The following is a 20371-nucleotide window of genomic DNA, read 5'->3' on the forward strand; positions in this document are numbered from 1 at the left end:
ATCATGAAAACTCCAATTTTATTTTCCATAGTGTAATCTTCACCATTCACAGCAATTCTAAAACTGATCTAAGGGAAAACTTCAAGAATTTTTTTTTATTTGGCTACTATACTATTTTTTTCATTTAATATTTTCTAATCAAGACTGCTCTTTTTGTGTTCCAAATATTTTGTGTAAATTTCTCCCCCAAAGTTTTAAGAGAATGCAAGCCACTGAACTTCCTGTTTTAAATCAATGATCAGTGTCCCAGTTAAAGCAATAATTTAAAATTATTACTTTAAAAAAAGGTACTAAAATTATGCCAAGTTTTAAGTGCCTTTGTTGTTATTGGGAACTCATTGTGAAATGAAGAGAAGTAAATGTACTTGGCCAGTATAAGAATAAACATTTTATCAAGTACAACTGTGGCAAAAAGGAAAATTGAACTGATTTGTAGAAGCCATCAGGACTTCTATAAAGACATAAGATGGTAGTTTAGCACAGGAAACAGCATGCACCTCCAAGCAATTGCAAAGAAAGACCACATTCGAGCAGGCCTGGTGGGCTGGCACTGACCTCAGAACGAGGGATATTTGTGTGAATTCTCTGGCAACGTGAAGGCTCTAAGTTCCAATCACTCACTCACAAAAAAGTCTCCTATAGTCTCTTTTGTGGAAAAAATTGAGTTTTGCTGACATGCAAAAGGCAGCTTCTACCTATTAGAGTCAAAATAGGTAAAATTATTGATTCCCCCAAATAAAAACTTTGAGTAAACCAATGCTCCGGAAAGATGTAAAATGGCTACAGTGCATGTGGTTACATCTCCAGTGCGGAGACCTCGGGTAGCACAGCACCACAGTGGGAGGTAAGCACTGGTCTCCTGGAAGGAAGAGTCCTCATGAAACAGGCCTATCCAGAGACCTTTTAAATCACCTTTATTTTGGTTGCAAAGATACAGTTTACTTAGTTTCTTAATGTTCTATTTGTTCCCATTTGAAGTCTCAGAGCTTGCCCATGTTAAACATTGCCTCCACTACCAAACTGCTATGTAAGAACATTATAAAATACAAACTATAAACTAAGATAATGCTCTTTATAGTATTTAGATTAGTGCATTAAAACAACATTGATTTAAAAAGGCAGGTGAGTCAACTGGCAAACATCCAATTGCTTTTCTAATGAAGGATGGTATAATACAAAAGGGCACACAAGGTAAACACTAAATTTTAAGTGTCAGGTGCTCAAAAACAGTAATTGTGAGGAAGTTACTTCCCAATAGTAATTTTGACCCAAAGATACTTATGTAACCATTGTTCTATAGGACATAGGGAAGGTAAATAATGGCTCACAAAACCAAATGGTATTGTTAAGATAGTTTAGTGGAATAACAAGTTGGGATCTTTATAATCCAAACACAATAGGTATTGGTGTTGATTTTTCATACTCTTCCTCCAAATTACATTAAACATTTGTAGTAACTACACTGTCCCTAGTAAACATCAGACTTAAATAGACCATATGTAAAAACAATCTATCCTTAGTAATTCTACTAAGCAATCTACAGCAATGCTTAATATATACACATCATGAGTATGAAGTATACTAAGAAGTTATTCATTCATTTCATTCAGAGTAAACAAGGGTTTTAAAAGAAAACAGTAAAATTGAAATAGAAAATTTGTGCTGTTGTGAACCAGGAAAAAAACAAAACACAAAAGGGCATGTTAATTTTTTTAAGTTATTGAGAATATTTTCTCTGCTGAACCAAATCAAAATTAAATGCGAGATTTTTTTAATCAAAGTAAGACATTTCTGGGTGCATGTTACATAGTGACAGAGAGATGCACACAGAACACACACATCTTTAAATTTACTAATTCCAGAAACTACATCAAACAAGGTAAATAAATTATAAATGAAAGGAATATACAATTTGGGCAAAAACTTAAAAGTTACTAAATTGAAAAGCATGAAAGTTGTATCAGCAACATTTAGAAAAACTTTCATTATTAGAAAATATCAGATTTAATCCAAAGGAACCCCCCTCAATAAAAATAACAAAGTATGGGAACCATCCTTTTCACAATAGCTTTAAAATAATAATTAAAAACCCCCCATAATTACAGGAATCTTCCTACATAATTTAGATAATGTAGTGCAATAGTGTGCTCCTTTATAATCTTAGCCATGCACTCCCCATATGATGAGACCAATAACCACAACTCCAATGACAAGGACAAAAATGATGATGCACAGGGTTTTTCTGGATTTGCGCTGCAGAAGCAAAAACAAAAAACATTTACAAATTTAGTACAGTATCTCTGTAGCAACCAAAAATAATCTGGTTCATTTCTAGAGTGAAATCAATAGTACTTTTTTGCCCTCAAATTTTTGGCTGTGTTTGCTGCTTCTCAAAACTCTCTTCAATATATAGGGCACTATTCTTTCAAAAAATGTTCTTCTTCTTGAATTAATGCTATAATTCAGGAAGCAATTTTTCAACTTTTGTTGGTAATATTTTTGGAGGTATGCCTGGGCTTAAAACAGAAGACACTGAGAAATAAAAGTTACTGACTTAACAACAGACTGAGGTATACCTATGTATAAAAACAAAGAACAGCTTCAAAGCTTATCAGTTCTTTAACTTTTATTTTAAAATTTCTCTTAAAAATGAGTTCTCTGAAAATATCCACAAGTATAAATGTTTGGCAACTTTTCCTAAAGTAATTATCTGTTAGTTTCCAAAATTATTTCCATTCTTTAAAATTAATGGAAACTGCATTCAAAATCTCAAATACAAATAAAAACCAAAGAACAAACAAAATTATAATGCTGTCATTTAAAATATAAAGGTTAAGAATCTTGTTCCACTCTTCATTTCTGGCCCAGTAGTAGATTTCTGTATTTCTTTAATGGCTTGTGTATTTCACACCAACAAGCAGGAATCCTTTTTCTTAGAAAGTAGAAAAATTTGTAAATTTACTTTGTGTCAATTAGAAGCACCATAAAATTTTTAAAAAGATACATTTCTGAGTCTGAAATTACCCTGAAAACCACGAATACTTTCAGTATTCCACATACTCATCTAATTTTTCAACTGAAGACTCCTTAAGTATTAAACACAATTTCTTTAACATTTCAATATCATGCATAAATATTTTCCTCAGACTCCACTTGGTTACTACAGACAAATGTGTAATGTACCTTTGTGAATCATCGTGGGTATTCCACTGTGGTATATATTGCCCAGGGGTATGCCCCCTAGTGTGGGGTAATGAGGTTCTTGGGTGCTGCAGTGATAAGAGCATTTATTACCTTCCATTATGCTCATGGTTCACCCAAACATATCAAGGCTTCCAAGTAGAACTATTGGAAAGCCGCCACTTTTCTCAGCATTTGTGTAGCTTGGCCCTCTTCCGGCCCTTTAGGGACTGCAGGAATTAAGTTTGGGGGTAGCTCCCAGATCTGGGGTGCAGCTTGGGAAGACATGTGCCTCTTTCTCACGGTGGCTGTAGGCATGTCCTTCCACAAGGAAGAGGAAAAGTAAAACTTGGTGATACATCTACATCCCCCCAAAATCCAAACGTAAAACAAAAGAACATTTGAACCTAGTCAGTGATGAATCCTGTTAAACACTAAATTTCAGCAGTTAATATGCTAACAGCTCCACAAGACTTCTGGCATTTACAGATTACCGTGTGTGTGCACAGTTGTGTGTGTGCACACGCGTGTGTTTTCAACTATTCATGAGGGACACCTAAAGTCCATGACACAGTGATGTCAACTCTGCTGAGCTGCATATCTGATTTACCTGCACAAGGATGACAAACAAGAGTCACTCTGTCCTGTCAGTGAATACAACTGTTTATAACTCAGGAATCTCCATACAGCTTCATTGTTATTTACATGTCACTGAATATACAGTAATTTGTACAGTAATTTATACAGAGTCACTCTGTCCTGTCAGTGAATACAACTGTTTATAACTCAGGAATCTCCATACAGCTTCATTGTTATTTACATGTCACTGAATATACAGTAATTTGTTCAGAGAAAAAATGGCAGTGAAATAACAGGCAACTTCCAAGGTCAGTGAGAAAAGTGAAAAACAATTCAAAATATCTAAGAAGGTGACAATATCTTAGATATTTTATAAGAAGTTAACAAGGTCTAAGAAAATAATAATTATGAACAACAACAAAAAAGGGAGCTCTAAAAGGGAAATCAAATGCTACATGGTATTTAGGGGTTCCCAAAGAACCTGGCTTTATCCTTGCTGAACCTTAAAGGTCTACATATTGTATGATATATTAATAGTTCATGGTTCTAATATTTGTGTAGTATTTGACGCAATTTATATTTGACACATACATATGGACTCCACATATTAACTTGCTTCACTTAAGAAAGAAATGTATTCCTGGCGAAGGGTCTGCTGAATGTTGACAGAATATATAATGAATATGACGCTCCAAGCTGATATGATTTACATAAGACCTGAAGATATCTAAGACAAGAATTTTTGCCTCTGTAGTGCAGAGTGGCACTGACAAAAAGAAAGGTAAAAGAGAACAAAGAGAAATGGAGGGAGAAGTCTATCAAAGAGGTTTCTGAGTAGAAATGTCACAAGGACATCAGAAACCACCAGCATCAGAAAAACCTGCAGTTGTCTACTGCAACTCAAACATAAACTTTCTCTCCCTGTGGGCCACAACAAGTCTAGTTCAATCACGAGAACATATATACAGGCTGAAACTGGTTTTAAGCTGACTGACATTACTTCTGACTCCTCGTAGAGGTCTGAGTTTAAAATGTTAAAATTTAACATCTCCAGCCACTTTAAACTTGATCATTCTCATTCATTCTCATTCTCATTCATTCTCTCTCTCTCTTTCCCCCACTTCCCTCCCTCCTCAGACTAAGTTATAAGAAAATTCATTATAGTTAACATTACCTGATAATCTGCTGCCCTTGACAGCTGCTGGTTTGCCTGTTGAACGTGTACCTCTGCATTTTCTACGTTGGCTTCTATGCTATCTTTAAGATAAAACACACATACACACACAAAACTGTTAAACATGCATTGATGTTCCAGTAACAAATTACTACATTTCATTCAAGATAAGATTAAGTATGCTTATTATTCAAAGGTTAGTATTAGTAGTACACCAAAGGCGAATGTAGTTTAGGTGCCTACAATTCCTCCTTATACTATTTCTCAGGTGTCCCAAGCAGCACACAGACATTTGAAGAAAAGAACCTTGATCATCTTCATTACGGCGCAACCCCAGTTCTATCCGGCAACCCCAGAAAAGTACTGTCACCCTGCAGTTACCACATCAGTGTCAGGAAAAGGGCTTGTCTCTCAGTCTCAAACTCCTCAGCTTCTTCTATGTTAAGACCAGTGTGCAAAATAGGAGATCAACCCTCTTCTTCCCACTACTGAGGATTTTCTTCACCACAAAGGAAAAACTTGGTACCTTGATTTTTCAAAGACTGCTATCTCCTCAAAGAGAAACTAAAAAATGGTCCAAATGCTAAAATTTTGTCCGTTATATATCTATATCTCTGTCTATATTTATCAAATTGTCCTGTTAGTCCTTAGTGTTTTCCAGTGTCTTAGCCCTCTTTGTCTTTAGAAATTGCAATCTACTTTAAATTATCACAGCCCAACATCTCTGTTCCACCCAGTTTGTGTTCTATAATGGCCAACTCAGCACCAAGCACCTGATAACTTTTACTTAAGGTAAATATAGAATACTGAAAACCATTTGCTCTGTGGCCATCATCAATCTACTTGTGTGCTGAAATCCAGCCCTCACTAAAGGCCCATGCAGCCTTCTCAAGTGATGGCAGTTTTTCTTCCTGTCCTCCTCTGACTTGGAGGTGGAACAGGTGTCACTTTGCAACATAAGAGACCCTTGTATCTTCCCCTTCGCTACCAACTCTCAGTTTTAAAGCTCATGCTAGCAAAGTCAGCCACCCCTCCTTGTTGCAGACATCTATAGATCTAATCATCTCTTCTTCTCATTCTTTGAATATTTTAGCCTCTGACTCACTGATGCTCTCTTCAACACTTCTCTTAATATACATATGGGAGACTTCAATATTCAATTGCTGACCCTTCTAATATTCTGGCCTCTCAATTCACTGACCAAACTTTTTTCAAACACTTTGTCTGTTACCCTTCCTCAGCCACCCACTTCCATGGTCACACCCCAAAACCTATCATTACCAATAACTACAGCTGCTCCATAATCTCAATGTCAAGAGTATCACTCTCTGATCGCCACCTGCTATCTTTACAGCTCGCTCCTTCTAACACCCTGACTCCAACAATTTTGGACCTTCATTGATCCTATCACTTTTTCACTTGTCCCTCACATAATTCGTGTCCTCATTTACCTCCTCACCTAGCTTAGAGTCCATGGACAATCATTTAGCATCACATTCATCCTCAGCTCCCTTCCCCTCTACTTCAGTCACACTTACATGACAAAACCCCAACCAGTACCCATGCAGATGATCACAGATGTAAAAAAGACTAACTTGATGCTAACTTATTTCACTTTAAAGTCATGACTGCCAAGCAATGGCAGTCAACTGCCATTGGCCGTTGTCACGACTACCAACCTCATTTCTCTCCCCCCTGGAAAACTGTGTCACACTTTCTCCTCTCCCCTCAAACTTCTCATGCCTCCTCAGGCATTATCATTCTCAGACAGTAAGCCTGATTTCCAGCTCATTGAGACACCAGGAACAATCAGAAGACATTTCTACATTTTTCATGATCCTATCTACCAACTGTACGCACTACCTGTGTGCTCTGACATCTCTCTGGCTGTCGGGAGGAACTGTCATGCCCTGAGCAAGAGCCGACCTCTCCACTGTGCATTGTGCATGTCATCCCATTCCCTATCACATAACTCAAGGACCTCAGTCCAAGGAACTCCCTCCATCCCTCACTTACCATCAATATTTCTTTTCCTAGTAAATCATTCTCATTAATCCCATAGCTGCCATCTTAAAAACAACCCAAAAAATCTCTCATTTATTCCATATCCATTTTTACAGCTATGACCTTACTCTCTGTTCCACTTCCCCTCTTGACTCTTTCAAACAGTTTTCTGTACTTGGTATCTTCCATTGTTCTCCTCTGTCTCTCATGAACCTACTTTTATCATGCTTTTGCCTACACTCTTTCACCAGCACAGCTCTTCCTGAGGTCACCTATGCCCCACACATCATTAAATCCAGCAGTCAATTCTTAATCCTCATTTTCTTTGACCTGACAGCAGCACTTGAAACAGCTGACCAGCCATCATTCTTGAAGCACTTTCATTTCTTTTCCAGGACAATACATTCACTTGCTATTATTTTTTAGTCTTTTTTATTGGTTCTTCCTCAGTTCTCTGGGCTCTAACTCAGGGATCAACAAACTTTTTCTACAAAGGACCAGATAATAAACAGTTTAAGTTTTACAGGTCATATGATCTCTGTCACAAGTACTCAACTATGCCATAGACAATCCATAAATGAATGGATGCTGTTTGCCAACCCTGCTCTAAATATTCATAGGATCTAGGGCTAAGTCCTCAGACCCTTCTCTTTTCTATGTAGACTTATTTCCTGTGTGATCCCACTAATCTCATGGCTTTAAATGCTATCTATGTGCAGATGACTCCTAAATTTATATCCCCAGCCCAGATTCCGTGTTCACTTTACCAGTGCCTGGCAAACCTTTACGTGGTGTCAACAGACACCCTGAACTCAACATATTCAAAAATTATTGATTTATGCCTATCCAAACCTGCTCCACTTACAGATTTCTCCATCTCAGAAACAGTTAACTCCAACCATTTTAGTGGGCGAAGGCAAAACCTACAGTCACCCTTGAATTAATACTATACCACCCTACCCAGCCAGTCAGCAAATCTTTTTGGCTCTGTATTTTAAAAATACCCAGAATTCCAGCACTTCTCACCTCTCTGCTTCTCTCCTGATCCAAGCCAACTTGATTGCTCACCTGGATTACTGCAATAGCCTTTTAAGTGGTCTCTTTGCTTTTGGTCTTATTCTAGCAGCCAAGCGAGTCCTTTGAAACCTAAGCCAGGTCACAACATTCCTCTGTGCAAATCCTCCTGTGGTTTCTTGTTCATTATTAAAAATAAAACTCCTTACAGTGGTTCAGGCTCCTACATAAATGCTATCCACTGTGACCTTGGACATGATTTTCCACCTCTCTCCTGCTCTTGTCGCTCATCAAAAATGTCAAGTGTGCTTCTGCCTCAAGGCCTTTGCACCTGCTGTTCACTTTGCCTACAGCACGTTTTCTTACTTGCTCCCTTACTTCTAAGAAGGCTTCATGAAAATGTCACCTATCGGTAAGGCCTTACCTGACTTCCCTGTGTAAAGCAGAAACATCCTCTACCCCAAGCAGTCCCATCCCCCTACCCTGGCCTTATTTTCCCCATAGGACTTATCACCATTTATTTGCTTTTCTTTCCTTTTTGAAAAAATTGTCTCTTTTCCCCAATTATAAGATCTATGAAAGCAGGGTCTTTTATCTGTTCTTTAATTTCAGCCGGATCCCCAATGCCCAGATTTGCACCTGCATATACTATAGTAGGCATTCAATAAACATTTATTGGATGAATAAAGAAATTGGTGTTTGAAATTTTACTGTTATCTATTCAGGATACAGAGGAGGGTAAGAACGAACAAAGAATTGTTATATTAAACTAAAGGTGCAAATACTTCAATTGAACCAAATGCAGAAAATACATAAAATGCATCTCTAGACATATCCACAGATGGCTCCCGATTTCAAAATGATAAAAATGATCAGGGTTCTGATCAATGCTGATCAGGATCTTAACTGAAGAATTATTACATTCAAAACTGAAAGGGATTCTTTGTAAATTTTTTTTAAAGAATTTTTAAAAAGAATTCCTGGCATCTACGCTACTAAATTATTCTACCAAAAAGCTATCAGAATGAATGATCAGGCAAATGGCTACCTATTCCATAGGCTATGAGCTAAAAGACAAGACAACATACACAATTATAAATACCACAAGTTTCCCCCAAAAGTCCTTGGCGTGATGAGAATTAAATTGGAAGAGGACTGAAAGCAGAGGCCCTGGAAATAAGCTGGAATGATGCTGCATGGTGCCTTCCATGGTCTTGGCAGCAGCAGGCCTTGATTAATTTTGGGCTTCTGAAGTAAATGAGGCTGGTCATTTCAGCCAGTAAAAGCTAAAAACAAGTTCCATTTTAGATAATGCCAAGGGTGACATTTTGTCTGCTGCAGAGACTATGTTTTGATATCAGGGAAACCAAGAGAGAGAGGAAGTAGTTGCCCTTGTGTGAGAAAGCGATCACAGGTAAACTGCATGTAGCTTGCTCCCACCTCACAAAATCTGAATCAGTAGGTCTTACCTATCACATCTCCTTGTTCATGTATCATCATTCCCAAATCTTTAAATATTTCATTAATATCCATAATATCAGCCTAAGAGAAAAAGGCATATATTATTATAATCGGAAAGTCAGTCCCCACTCCACAAAAGGAGGATATTAAAAAACCCCAAACCACTACCCACATATAGGTGAGCATGCATCTAGATTTAACACGTAAGTTCTGGAAATATCAGGAAAATATTGTACAATGAGCAATCGTAATTAAAAACACTTTGAACAACCACTACCAGTTCTCTAAAATGTTTGTGACATGAAACATATCAAGTGAGGTAGGATGGAAATGAAGGATCTATAACAGAGAGGGGCCATGGGAGACTGAGTTTATTTTATGCAATTCACTAATAGTTTTGTTGTCACAAGCAATAACTGCTTACAAGACCATAAAATATTCTATGACATGTTTCTAGTAAAAATTTACACATAATTTGACAATTTAAAAGAATAAAATGTCTAATGCTCTCAAGATGGTTAAAAAATAAATACATAATAATAAAACTAGTAGGTGTAAATTTAAAGTCTCACATTAACAAATTTGAACATGCAATGGATTAGTGAAGTTATAAATGTCATTACTGGATAATGAAATTATAAATTTATTAGATAAAGAAGTTATAAATTTACTTATTTCTTCAATATATAACTATTATTTAATATTTTGTCCAATTAAAGAGAAAAGCCTAAATATTTTGTTCAGGTGGATAGAGCAATTTATATACTCATCAACAAGCACCAAGTTCTTGTTCTAATTTTTTAGGTCAATTGCTTCAAGTAATAACATAATATACAATATTTAGGATCCTAAGTTGACAAGAAAGGAATTCATTAAATATTCTCAAAGGCCAAATAATAAAAAACAAATAGTATTCGGTTAAAAATTAATATAGTCTTAGAATCCAGACTGTTTCCTCATCTGTAAAATGGCAATGAGCATCACACAGTTAACTGCTTCAGAGTTTCTATGAGGACTAAATGAGATCATTAACATAAAAAATTTATCACATAGTGCCTAGTACATGGAAGGTCTTCAATAAATTGCAGTCATTGTTAACTACTATTAGGCCACCTTCTAGGAACTAGGTAGGTTCCATAAGAACTATGACTTAACTAAATCTCTTTGATGTCATAAATACAGCAAAGAGAAATAAAATACTTTTAAAGCCTTGTAAAAATCCTTATTCATGCAGGTATGATGTGTATCACTTGCCAAGGGAAGACTCCAGACTTTTCTCAATACAAAGGTGACCTGTAGATGACTTAATAGAATTTTAAAAAGTTGGAGTGGGGGAAGGTATGCTCTTTCATCCTAGCACAAACACTAAAGAGATTATTTTTTAAAAAAAGGAATTATTCTAACTTATATATCAGAAATGTCACCAAATTGACATATTTATTGAACTTTCTTTCTTGACCCCTCTACCAGCGTTATCTAAGCATCTTAGGAACAGAGCAGCAGCCCAGCTCTATAATGTAAGGCTTACTTCAAGTTGCCTGATGGAAGACTCTCTCTCATGAATAAGGCGGAGGTCATCCTCTGTAATTTCTTCATCCTGCACCTGCACTTGAGGTTGAGTTTGACTAATAGAAAGAAAAGAATACAGGAAAAACAAAGACTGGGATTTAAAACAATGGGACTCATTTCCTATTTGAGATACACTCACTAAATAGGATATTTTATTCTTCAAAGTCACAGAACTGCTGACTTAAAAAAATTCTAAGAATATAACAGATATGTTAATCAAATTTTATTCATTTTTCATTCCATTTATATTATTTTACCTAATATGAATTTAGAGTTTATATTTAATTTTTGGAAACTATACTTGGCAACTGAATATTTCTTCTTGGCTGATGTAAACCTCACATAAGGGAATAATCTATATTAAAAATCAAGTCAATAAATATTTATTTGGATACTTCATATGTTTTATAACAAATACTTTGTGATTATTTTGAAAAATTTTCAACTTACTGTTTTCAATTTGTAAATAACTTAGGATATTTATGATATAATATACTGACAGCTTTAATTCTGTTGCAGGGACTATAATGTATAAGATTTGAAAAATTATCTTTTGATCTATAAAATGCTCTATATTTCTTACCTTTCCCAGGATACAAGATTCCTTTCTTTTGAGCTTTCCTCAGGAAAACCACCCTGAATAATATAGAATGGATTGACAAGGACAAAGAAAGCAAACATAAGAAAAATGAATAACACTCACATTTTCCCCTATAATAATTTAAACTGATTTGTGTACATATGTGTGCATGTGTGTGTACAGAAAGAGAGGGAAGTTCTTGTTCTAATTTTTTAAGTCAACTGCTTCAAGTAATAATATAGTCATATAACATGGAAGGAATGCATTAAATATTCTCAAGGGCCAAATAATGAATATTATCCTGTTAAAATTTTTTATTTTTTTATTTTATTGAGACAGAGTCTCACTTTGTTGCCCTGGCTACAGTGAGTGCCGTGGTGTCAGCCTAGCTCACAGCAACCTCAAACTCCTGGGCTTAAGCGATCCTACTGCCTCAGCCTCCCGAGTAACTGGGACTACAGGCATGCGCCACCAGGCCAGGCTAATTTTTTCTATGTATATTTTTGGTTGTCCAGATAATTTCTTTCTATTTTTAGTAGAGACGGGGTCTCGCTCAGGCTGGTCTTGAACTCCTGACCTTGAGCGATCCACCCGCCTCGGCCTCCCAGAGGGCTAAGATTACAGGCATGAGCCACCGCGCCCAGCCTCATCCTGTTACAATTTAATGTAGTCTTGGCAGACCAATCCATTTTATTTTTTTGACATAGGATCTCATTATGTTCCCCAAAGAACTCGTAGGCTCAAGCGATCCTCCCACCTTAGCCTCCTGAGTAGCTGTGATGACAGGCATGTGCCACCATGCCTGGCTAGGCTTGGAATCCATATGTTAAGGAATGAGGATACAACTTGTAATAGTTTCTAAGGATATTTAAAATTAGATTAATTCAAAATTCTACTGTAAATCTTCCTTTCATTTATTTTCTCCAGGCTTATATTTCACATTCATACAATATATTTGCTCTGTTCATCTCCATCAGCATCATGTAATCCAGGAGTAAAGTGCGGTCTAGACTAGCAGGTACACAAAGGGGAAGCCTCAGTGCCAAGGCAACGTGAGGATACTATTCAGGATTTGATCTCTAACCTTTCTTGACAAAATATGTCTCTATACTTTTATATGATCTTTTGTTCTAGAACATGGACAAAATAACCACGGTAATACATAACCATCATCCTTCTTAAAAATAATAAATACAAATAATAAAAATTAATATTCAAATGTTGATTTCTAAGATAGTGACAGATCTTTATGACTTAAAAACATCATGCTAATGTAGACTTTCATGGGACCGTTAGAAACAGCGTGTTCCTTTTTAGAATGCCTTTTAAAATACTTACAGATACTCTGGAACTGGCTCTTACTCGAGCAACAAACTCTTTCTCTCTCTCAGCAGCTTGCCTCTGGACCTTTTGGAAATTTGTCAGTGATGTTGTGAATTCGGCCACTAAGCGATCTTTCTGTATTTTCCTTTGACGCTAGAGGAAAGAGAGAAAAAGCCTACTAGAATCAAGCTGTGAAGTTCAAATCCTAAAATTTTCACTCACTCCTCAATTACAAGGCCTTACCAATTAACTCTCAATAACATTTTGACAATATGTTCAAACACTGTATATATTTACCTTGAGGCAAAAGGCCCATAATCCTGGATTTCTCACCTCAAATTTTCATGTTGCTAAAAACTGGGTGATGATTTTGAGGTTACTTTAAAGTAGTTATTTTTTAGGCAAATAAAGCCTTATACTTTTACCTAAGTAATAACTTCCATTAAGTAACCAAGGAAATAAGTATGTGCCCCTAGGACACCTTACATCTCGAATGAGTGTGCATGTTGCATGGAGTCAGTCCCGGAAGGCCAGGAAACAATTACTCAGGAAGCATTTGCTGAGAGCTTACTTAATTATGGGTCAGGGCAACTGCATGGAAATAATTTTTGCTTTATTGAACCACAGGATACTACCTGAGCAATTAAATATAGTTTTGTGTTTTGTGAACTAATCTCAAATAGAATTTTTTAGTACCCTAATTTCCTTTCTAGCATAATAGCTCAAAGATCTTACAATGCATTTGATTTCTTTCACAGTCAATACATCAAAAATGTGTCTTAAAGCTTGATACCTGTTCACTGGGGGTGGTGGGCAGAGATCCAAACTCTTTAATGTACTTATCTGTTTCTTTGGCAAGTTGGTTAGTATACTGCTGCTTCTGTTGCCTAAAGTGAGAAAACACACATTACAGCCAAAGAACTAACATACTTCTTTAAGCTACAACTCTGCCACTTGAATCAACCCTGATGTTAGAAAAATTGCTTTTTCATAGACTAGAGCTAAACTTTCTCTATCAAAACAAAATTTTCAGATCCTATTCTTTGATAAATATTGAGCAAATATTACATGGCAGGTTGTTCATTCACACAGGGTAACTGAGTTTAGAGAAATAAACATCAGCAGCCATTTAGAGACACAGATAAGACAGAAGGAAACTTAACTGAGAGATCAGTGGATGTCTCATCCTTTATGTTTGAGAGATTGGGGGTATGGGAGCCTTTTATCTGCATTCCACACCTGGGAGGTCAGTTGAGCAAGTAAAGATTTGTTGCCTTAGACTCTGTTCAGCTCACAGGCCTTAGGTATACCTGGCCTTTATTTTTCTAAATGGACATTTATATGCTATAGATACTTTTTTTTAAAAGGGGAAGGAAAGAGCTAATAATAGTACAAGTTTACTATTATTTGAATTTGCTGTGGAAAAAATAATAGCATTTCCTTGTAAAGGGAACAAAACACAATAAAAGAAGTAAATTACAGTCATCCCTTCGTATCCATAGGAGCTTGGTTCCAGGACCCCTGTGGATATCAAAATCCACAGATGCTCAAGTCCCTGACATAAAATGGCATAATATTTTCAGATAACTTAGACACATCTTCCCATATCCTTTAAATTATCTCTAGATTACTTATAATGCCTAATACAATGTAAAGGCTATGGAAATAGTTATTATACTGTATTGCTTAATTTGTATTATTTTTTACTTTTTATGGCTTTTTTCTTGAATATTTTTGATCCACAGTTGATTGAATCTGAGGATGCATAAAGAGTGGATAGGGAGGGCCAACTATATATCATACTTTATCTAGCGAGCTTATAAAGTAAAAAGTGAGATTTCTAATTAAAAAACATTACACTAAAAAATAAGCTGTGTTAATGTGCTGTTTTACAAATTACAACATCAGTACCTCTCATATATATTACCTCTCATTTTAAACATGGATTGGCCACACTTAGAATCCTTTAAAATTGATACTACATAAGAATATGGTTAAGTATAGATATCTATATTTGACTGATAAGGGAAAATAATTATCTATTTATATCTCTATTTACCAAATACCTTATCTTTAATCTGTTTTTGTTAAATCTTTGGAAATAGTAATATAGTCAAAATTTTAAAAGAAGATTTTAATGATCATGTCTACATATTCAGAATCCTCACTATTAACTCTATCAAAATATTATAACTGTTAAGAATCATGTATTTCTATTCCATTTTACTTTATTTTAATAAATGATGGTTCATTATTTAGATTTGGAACATTTTTACCACCCTGACACCTATCAACCTAAAAAAATACAATATAAATTAGAGATGATTATAAATTCTTCACATTGTATTTCATAAAAATATGAGTTCTTATTACTTGTCTTCTAATTTCTTCCTCTTTGCAATTTTCCTTTTATAGTTAATATTGTTCAGAAATACCACTTCCTAGATATATATTACTTTAAATTTAAAGTAATATAACAGCAAATTTAAAGTCATAACAGCACCAAAATAAATAAGATTTAACAGGTTTTAAATATTAGGCAAATCATCAAACCTACAAGAGACATGTTTTCCTTATGAACAAAATGGAAATAGTTCTTTTGATCATCTATCTCACTCCAATTTCATATAGTACATGAGAAAATATGTAAAAACATTCTGTAAAATCTTTAACATACCATAAATAAAATATTATGGCTGTTCTACTAATATCGATTTACTGGAATATGTATTATATAACTTCATTATAACTTTTTTTTTTCCTAACAGAAGCTATTGCTTTCTAAAATTCAAGGAAATAGGTATAAACTTTTGGGGAGATAGTTCACATAACTGGATATGTATTGGAGCTAAACCAAATAAAAATCTGGTCAGTGCAGGGATTGCTAATTAGAAAAGTAAATCACATACATTCAGATGCTAGAGGATAATTTTTCAAAAGCTGTCAGAAACAATCAGTATAAGCGGTATAAGAAAGGCAACTAAAGAAATTCTGCTTTGATAGAACAAGCAAGATTTTTAAAACAAAGAAAAACACCTGCCTACTCCGAACGGGGAAAAACCTACACAAAAGCTTGGTGCAAATGTATGGATATGGTAAAAGAAAAACTTTATTAATTTTCCATTGTTTCCTTGAATAAATAAATACTATACAGTACCCTGTCAAAACAACATAATAATAGCAAGAGGTTTCATTTTTTTTTCACTTTTGCTTGTTTAATTAAATACTTACAGCTGTTGCCTCAATTCGGGTGAATCTTGAGGGGTTCCAAGCTGATTCAGAGCTCTTTGTATTTCCACAGCTATTATAATAGAAAATTAACATATTGATTATTACAAATGTTAGGGCAACAGAAATAATAAGTTATAAATTAATACCTACAAGCAATTGGGCAGTTAAAATGGATGGAAAAATAAACAGATAAAAGTAGCAAACATTAATTGAGGAAAAAAAATAACTAAATGGTTTATTCAAATCTAACTGGTAACAAAAATGGATTAATTTTCAAGAAGAAATTGTGTGGGAACATTAACTTGTGAAATTGTACTTATGATCCAAAACTATTATCTTCTTCTCTATTCCATCAGGACATTAAATAAATACAGTGGCACACAGACTATCACTTAACTCTACAGGAATGAAAATTGTGTTGAAAATAACTGTAACAATTACATATTTCATTAGAATATAAAGCAAACGGATTATAGTTAATAAATGAGAAAGGAATAATAGAATTTAAAGAGTCATTTTTCAATTATCTATATAATAACTGATTCAGGCAAAGATCATTGAAGGATGCTAAAACCACAGGACATTCACACAACTCCAATTACCACCACAGAGATGTCATTAATTATAACGGAGATAACTTTATAATAGATAAATCTGTTGTCTAAAAACAAATGATCAAATTTAGCACCAACAATGGAACAAACTGACATTATGAACCTCTTGACATGATGCAATGAGAAAGTCACAATGTGACCTATGTACTTTTCTTGCCAAAATATTTAACCTGAATCTTCCCATGAGGAAGAAATCAGACCCATCTAGACTGTGGGATAGTCTACAAGACAATTGGCCAGACTAGTAAAAATGTCAACGTCATAAAAGAAAAAAAAAATATAACAAAGGCATGGGAGTTTTCTAAATTAAATAACTAAAGCACACAAAACAGTAATACATCCAAAAGGCACTGTATGATATTTGACTGGATTCTGAATCAGGAAAAAGCAAGCACTATAAAAAAAAACCTGTAGGGACGATTAGAGAAATTTGAATATGGAGAGAGAAATACATTAAACAAAAGTTGAAAAATGTCAACAATTGGTGAACCCAGGTAAACAGTTCATCATACTATAATTTTTTTTGATGTTTAGATTCTTTAAAGATTTTAAAATGAAAAACTGAGGGGTTAAAAGTAATGCTAAGCTCACAATCCAGGAATCTATGATTATTGCAATGAAAGGAAAAAAGGCTCTTCACAAAAAGAGAAGGGCCTGTAGTTTTATGTTATGTGTGTATATAAACAAAGAGTAAAGTAGAAAAAAGTTGAAAATTAGTCTCAAAGAACTCTCTCTAGTTCACTTCCAAGAATTAGAGAAAAACATTCCAACCTACCCATTCTTTTTATTTTAATGAGTGGTTTATTTATATAGCTTAAATGCTTTTTATTTTATTTTAATTTATTTATTTATATTTTAAGAGACAGGGTCTTGCTCTGTTGCCCAGACTAACGTACACTCACAGGATCATAGCTCATGCAGCCTCCAACTTGTGATCCTCCTGCCTCAGCCTCCTGAGTAGCTGGGATTTCAGGTGTGAGCCACCACACCTGGCTCTGGCTCTTAAGCGGTTTTTAAATACTCATTATTTATTTATGGGCACAAGGGAATGATAAAGTATTCCAAAAAGCAGGATAACTTTTGTTATTGAGTATGATGTAATAAACATTTCTTTCAAGTCAAGGCTGAAAAACAGAAAGACTAGAGAGGAATCATACAGCATATATTAATAACAACTGCTACCATTTGGCTAATTTCAAATAAATTTCTTTTTGCTTTTTTTGTGTCAATTTTCCTTTTGTAGGATGGAGAAATTTTGTTTGCTGTTTTTATAACTGCTTGCGATGAGTTATGTATTTCCATCTCAACCTGAACATATTTTCTTGGATTGCCTTATATAAGGGATTAAAGCTTTTATTAAAAAAAAAAAAAGCATGTTAATGATACAAACTGTAGTGTGGGCCTCTGTAGGTTAAAGGCATGTATTTATCTCAACTCTAAGGGTTCCTGTTTTTTTAAAAAGTCACATTAAGTGAGAAAAAATAGATTATTCAATAAATGACAGAAGGAAAACTAACCATTTTGGGGAAAAATAGAACCCTACTCTCACATCATATAGCAAAATAAATTTGTAATAAATTATTAATTTAAAATTTAAAACAGTAAACTGCTATATGAAAATATAAATATATTTATTAAATGATATTATATATGATCTTGGAGAAAGGGATATAATATTAGCTAAGCATGATACAAAACTAAAAACCATGGAGGAAAATATTGACAAATTCGACTACATAACAAAATTTTGTTAAGTGTTACATAAAAAATATGTACTTATATACAAATACATTTAAGTGTGTATGTGTGTATACATGGGAGAAAATAAATAACCAGTATACAATGAGAAAAAGGGTTAATATCCCTAATATAGGGAAAAAAATGTAAAACTTCTATAAATTGGTAATAGAAAAACAGCCCAATAAAAAATGGACAAAGGTTATAATCTTGCAATTTAAAAAAAGCAAATAAATATGACAAAATTTCAACTTTCCTTATCACTTTTCACATTTCAGGTTGGTAAAAATTAAGAAAAATAGGTGAAAATATATTATAATCAAAAGGTAGGGACTATATAAGAAAAAGGGAGCAATATCCATAATATATGAAGAACTAGAAATAAGTGAGAAAATGTCAGGCAATCCAGTAGAAAATTGGACGAAGAAGAGGAACTTTAATAATACTCATGAATAAACTGAATAACAAAAAAAGACTGAAATGCATGTCAATCTTGGAATAAACTATACTATATGAACACTACATAAAATTATTTATCCATTAAAAAGAATTAAGTAGAACGACTTCTGAGAGAGCCAGTGGGAGCCTAAATCCACCCCGTGGTAACTCCCCAGTTTCTGAACAGATATACTCAGCAACAGGACAACTAGCAGAAGCTTATTCAGATGGTGACTCCAACTGCATGCTCCTCAAACTGTGATCCACTTACTACAACTGATCATTGCAATCTCTGGCACTTTGTACACACCTGCTGAAATGGCAAATATTTTTTGTTCAGTCCTAAAAAATAGAGAACATGAGAAGGAATCTGCTATCAGTCAGATGGGACAGCAGCGAGTGTTCACAATCATATCTCAGGGTTATGTATACTCTATCTCTGTACTACAATTTAGTTTTACCCTTTCTACAGGACACTACACTACTCCAATACACTCGTTACATCTGCTTTTATGGCCTGAAAAGCAGGAAGCAACTTGTATTCTTAGATCCCTGGGAAAGAAGGATAAGTATACCAGCAGGTAGAAAATAAATTCCATGGAAATACAGGGTACTGTTTTCTCAGTGAAGAATTTTGGTCAATTAATCTGCATGGATGGTTGACATAATTCTGCAAAGTGCTTTCCTTTGCAGTCTCAAGCACAAATGGAGAAAAGTGCTTGGTGAGACCTTTTATGCTGCTCCCACCCTTTACTGAATGACTCAAAAGGTTACTGGCTTTAGCTTTAACTCCCCAAAAGAAAAGGCTATCCAGTTAATTCAAGTGGTGGTATAAGAAGCTTTACAAATTGCTTTTAATGACCGAGCTGATCCAGTGGTAACAAGTCTGTGTAGTATCAGGGCACTACAGAAAACTACTGGCAAGTAACAACAGGAAAAACACAAGAGTCCCTAGAATCTTGGAACAAAACCATGCCCTCTTGGCAAACAATGTGATCCTTTTGAGGACTTGTTCTGGCTTTGTTACTGAGCCCTGGATAAAGAGTAAACAATGATATACCAGGAACCAAGTGACTTGAGCTGTCCACCATGAATTGGGTGTTATGTTATCTTGCTGTTATACCCTTTCTACGTTTTGCTGTTAGTCAGCCTGTCGTCCCTCACTCTACCTCCTATAGAACTTGATCAATAAGATAAGAAACTAGCAATGGCTATAGGAATAAAAGCCACATACAGGCTCACGAACATACACTTCCCCTTACTTGGACTGACACAATGACTGGCACTGCCATATACTAACTTGCAACAGCCATCAAAAACTGGTGACACAGTGCCATTCTTGAGAGTATCAGCCATCTGGCCAGTGGCAAGATAATTATGATGCTTGTATCTTGGAGGAGGCAGAATGTTACATTCACTGAAACAGTACGGCTCTGGATTCTGTTATGCTTCCTCTTCCCTTCCCCC

At 35.0% G+C, this 20371-nt stretch overlaps 1 protein-coding gene across 2 annotated transcripts in view; it reads right to left on the reverse strand.

Moving 5' to 3' along the window:
* Positions 1-897: 897 nt before the first annotated feature.
* STX7 (syntaxin 7) overlaps positions 898-20371 on the reverse strand; it is a 46673-nt gene continuing 27199 nt past the window's right edge. Inside the window, exons 3-10 of one of the 2 annotated variants that reach the window (XM_045544381.1) lie at positions 16116-16185; positions 13678-13771; positions 12900-13037; positions 11565-11617; positions 10941-11037; positions 9421-9493; positions 4934-5016; positions 898-2253 (exon numbers count right to left, since the gene is read on the reverse strand). In XM_045544381.1, the coding sequence (XP_045400337.1) occupies positions 2161-2253; positions 4934-5016; positions 9421-9493; positions 10941-11037; positions 11565-11617; positions 12900-13037; positions 13678-13771; positions 16116-16185 (701 nt within the window). In that variant the 3' untranslated portion in view covers positions 898-2160. The other variant, XM_045544382.1, reaches the window with a different exon arrangement.

Source organism: Lemur catta, chromosome 2 (genome assembly GCF_020740605.2).
Source record: "Lemur catta isolate mLemCat1 chromosome 2, mLemCat1.pri, whole genome shotgun sequence".
Taxonomy (NCBI): domain Eukaryota; kingdom Metazoa; phylum Chordata; class Mammalia; order Primates; family Lemuridae; genus Lemur; species Lemur catta.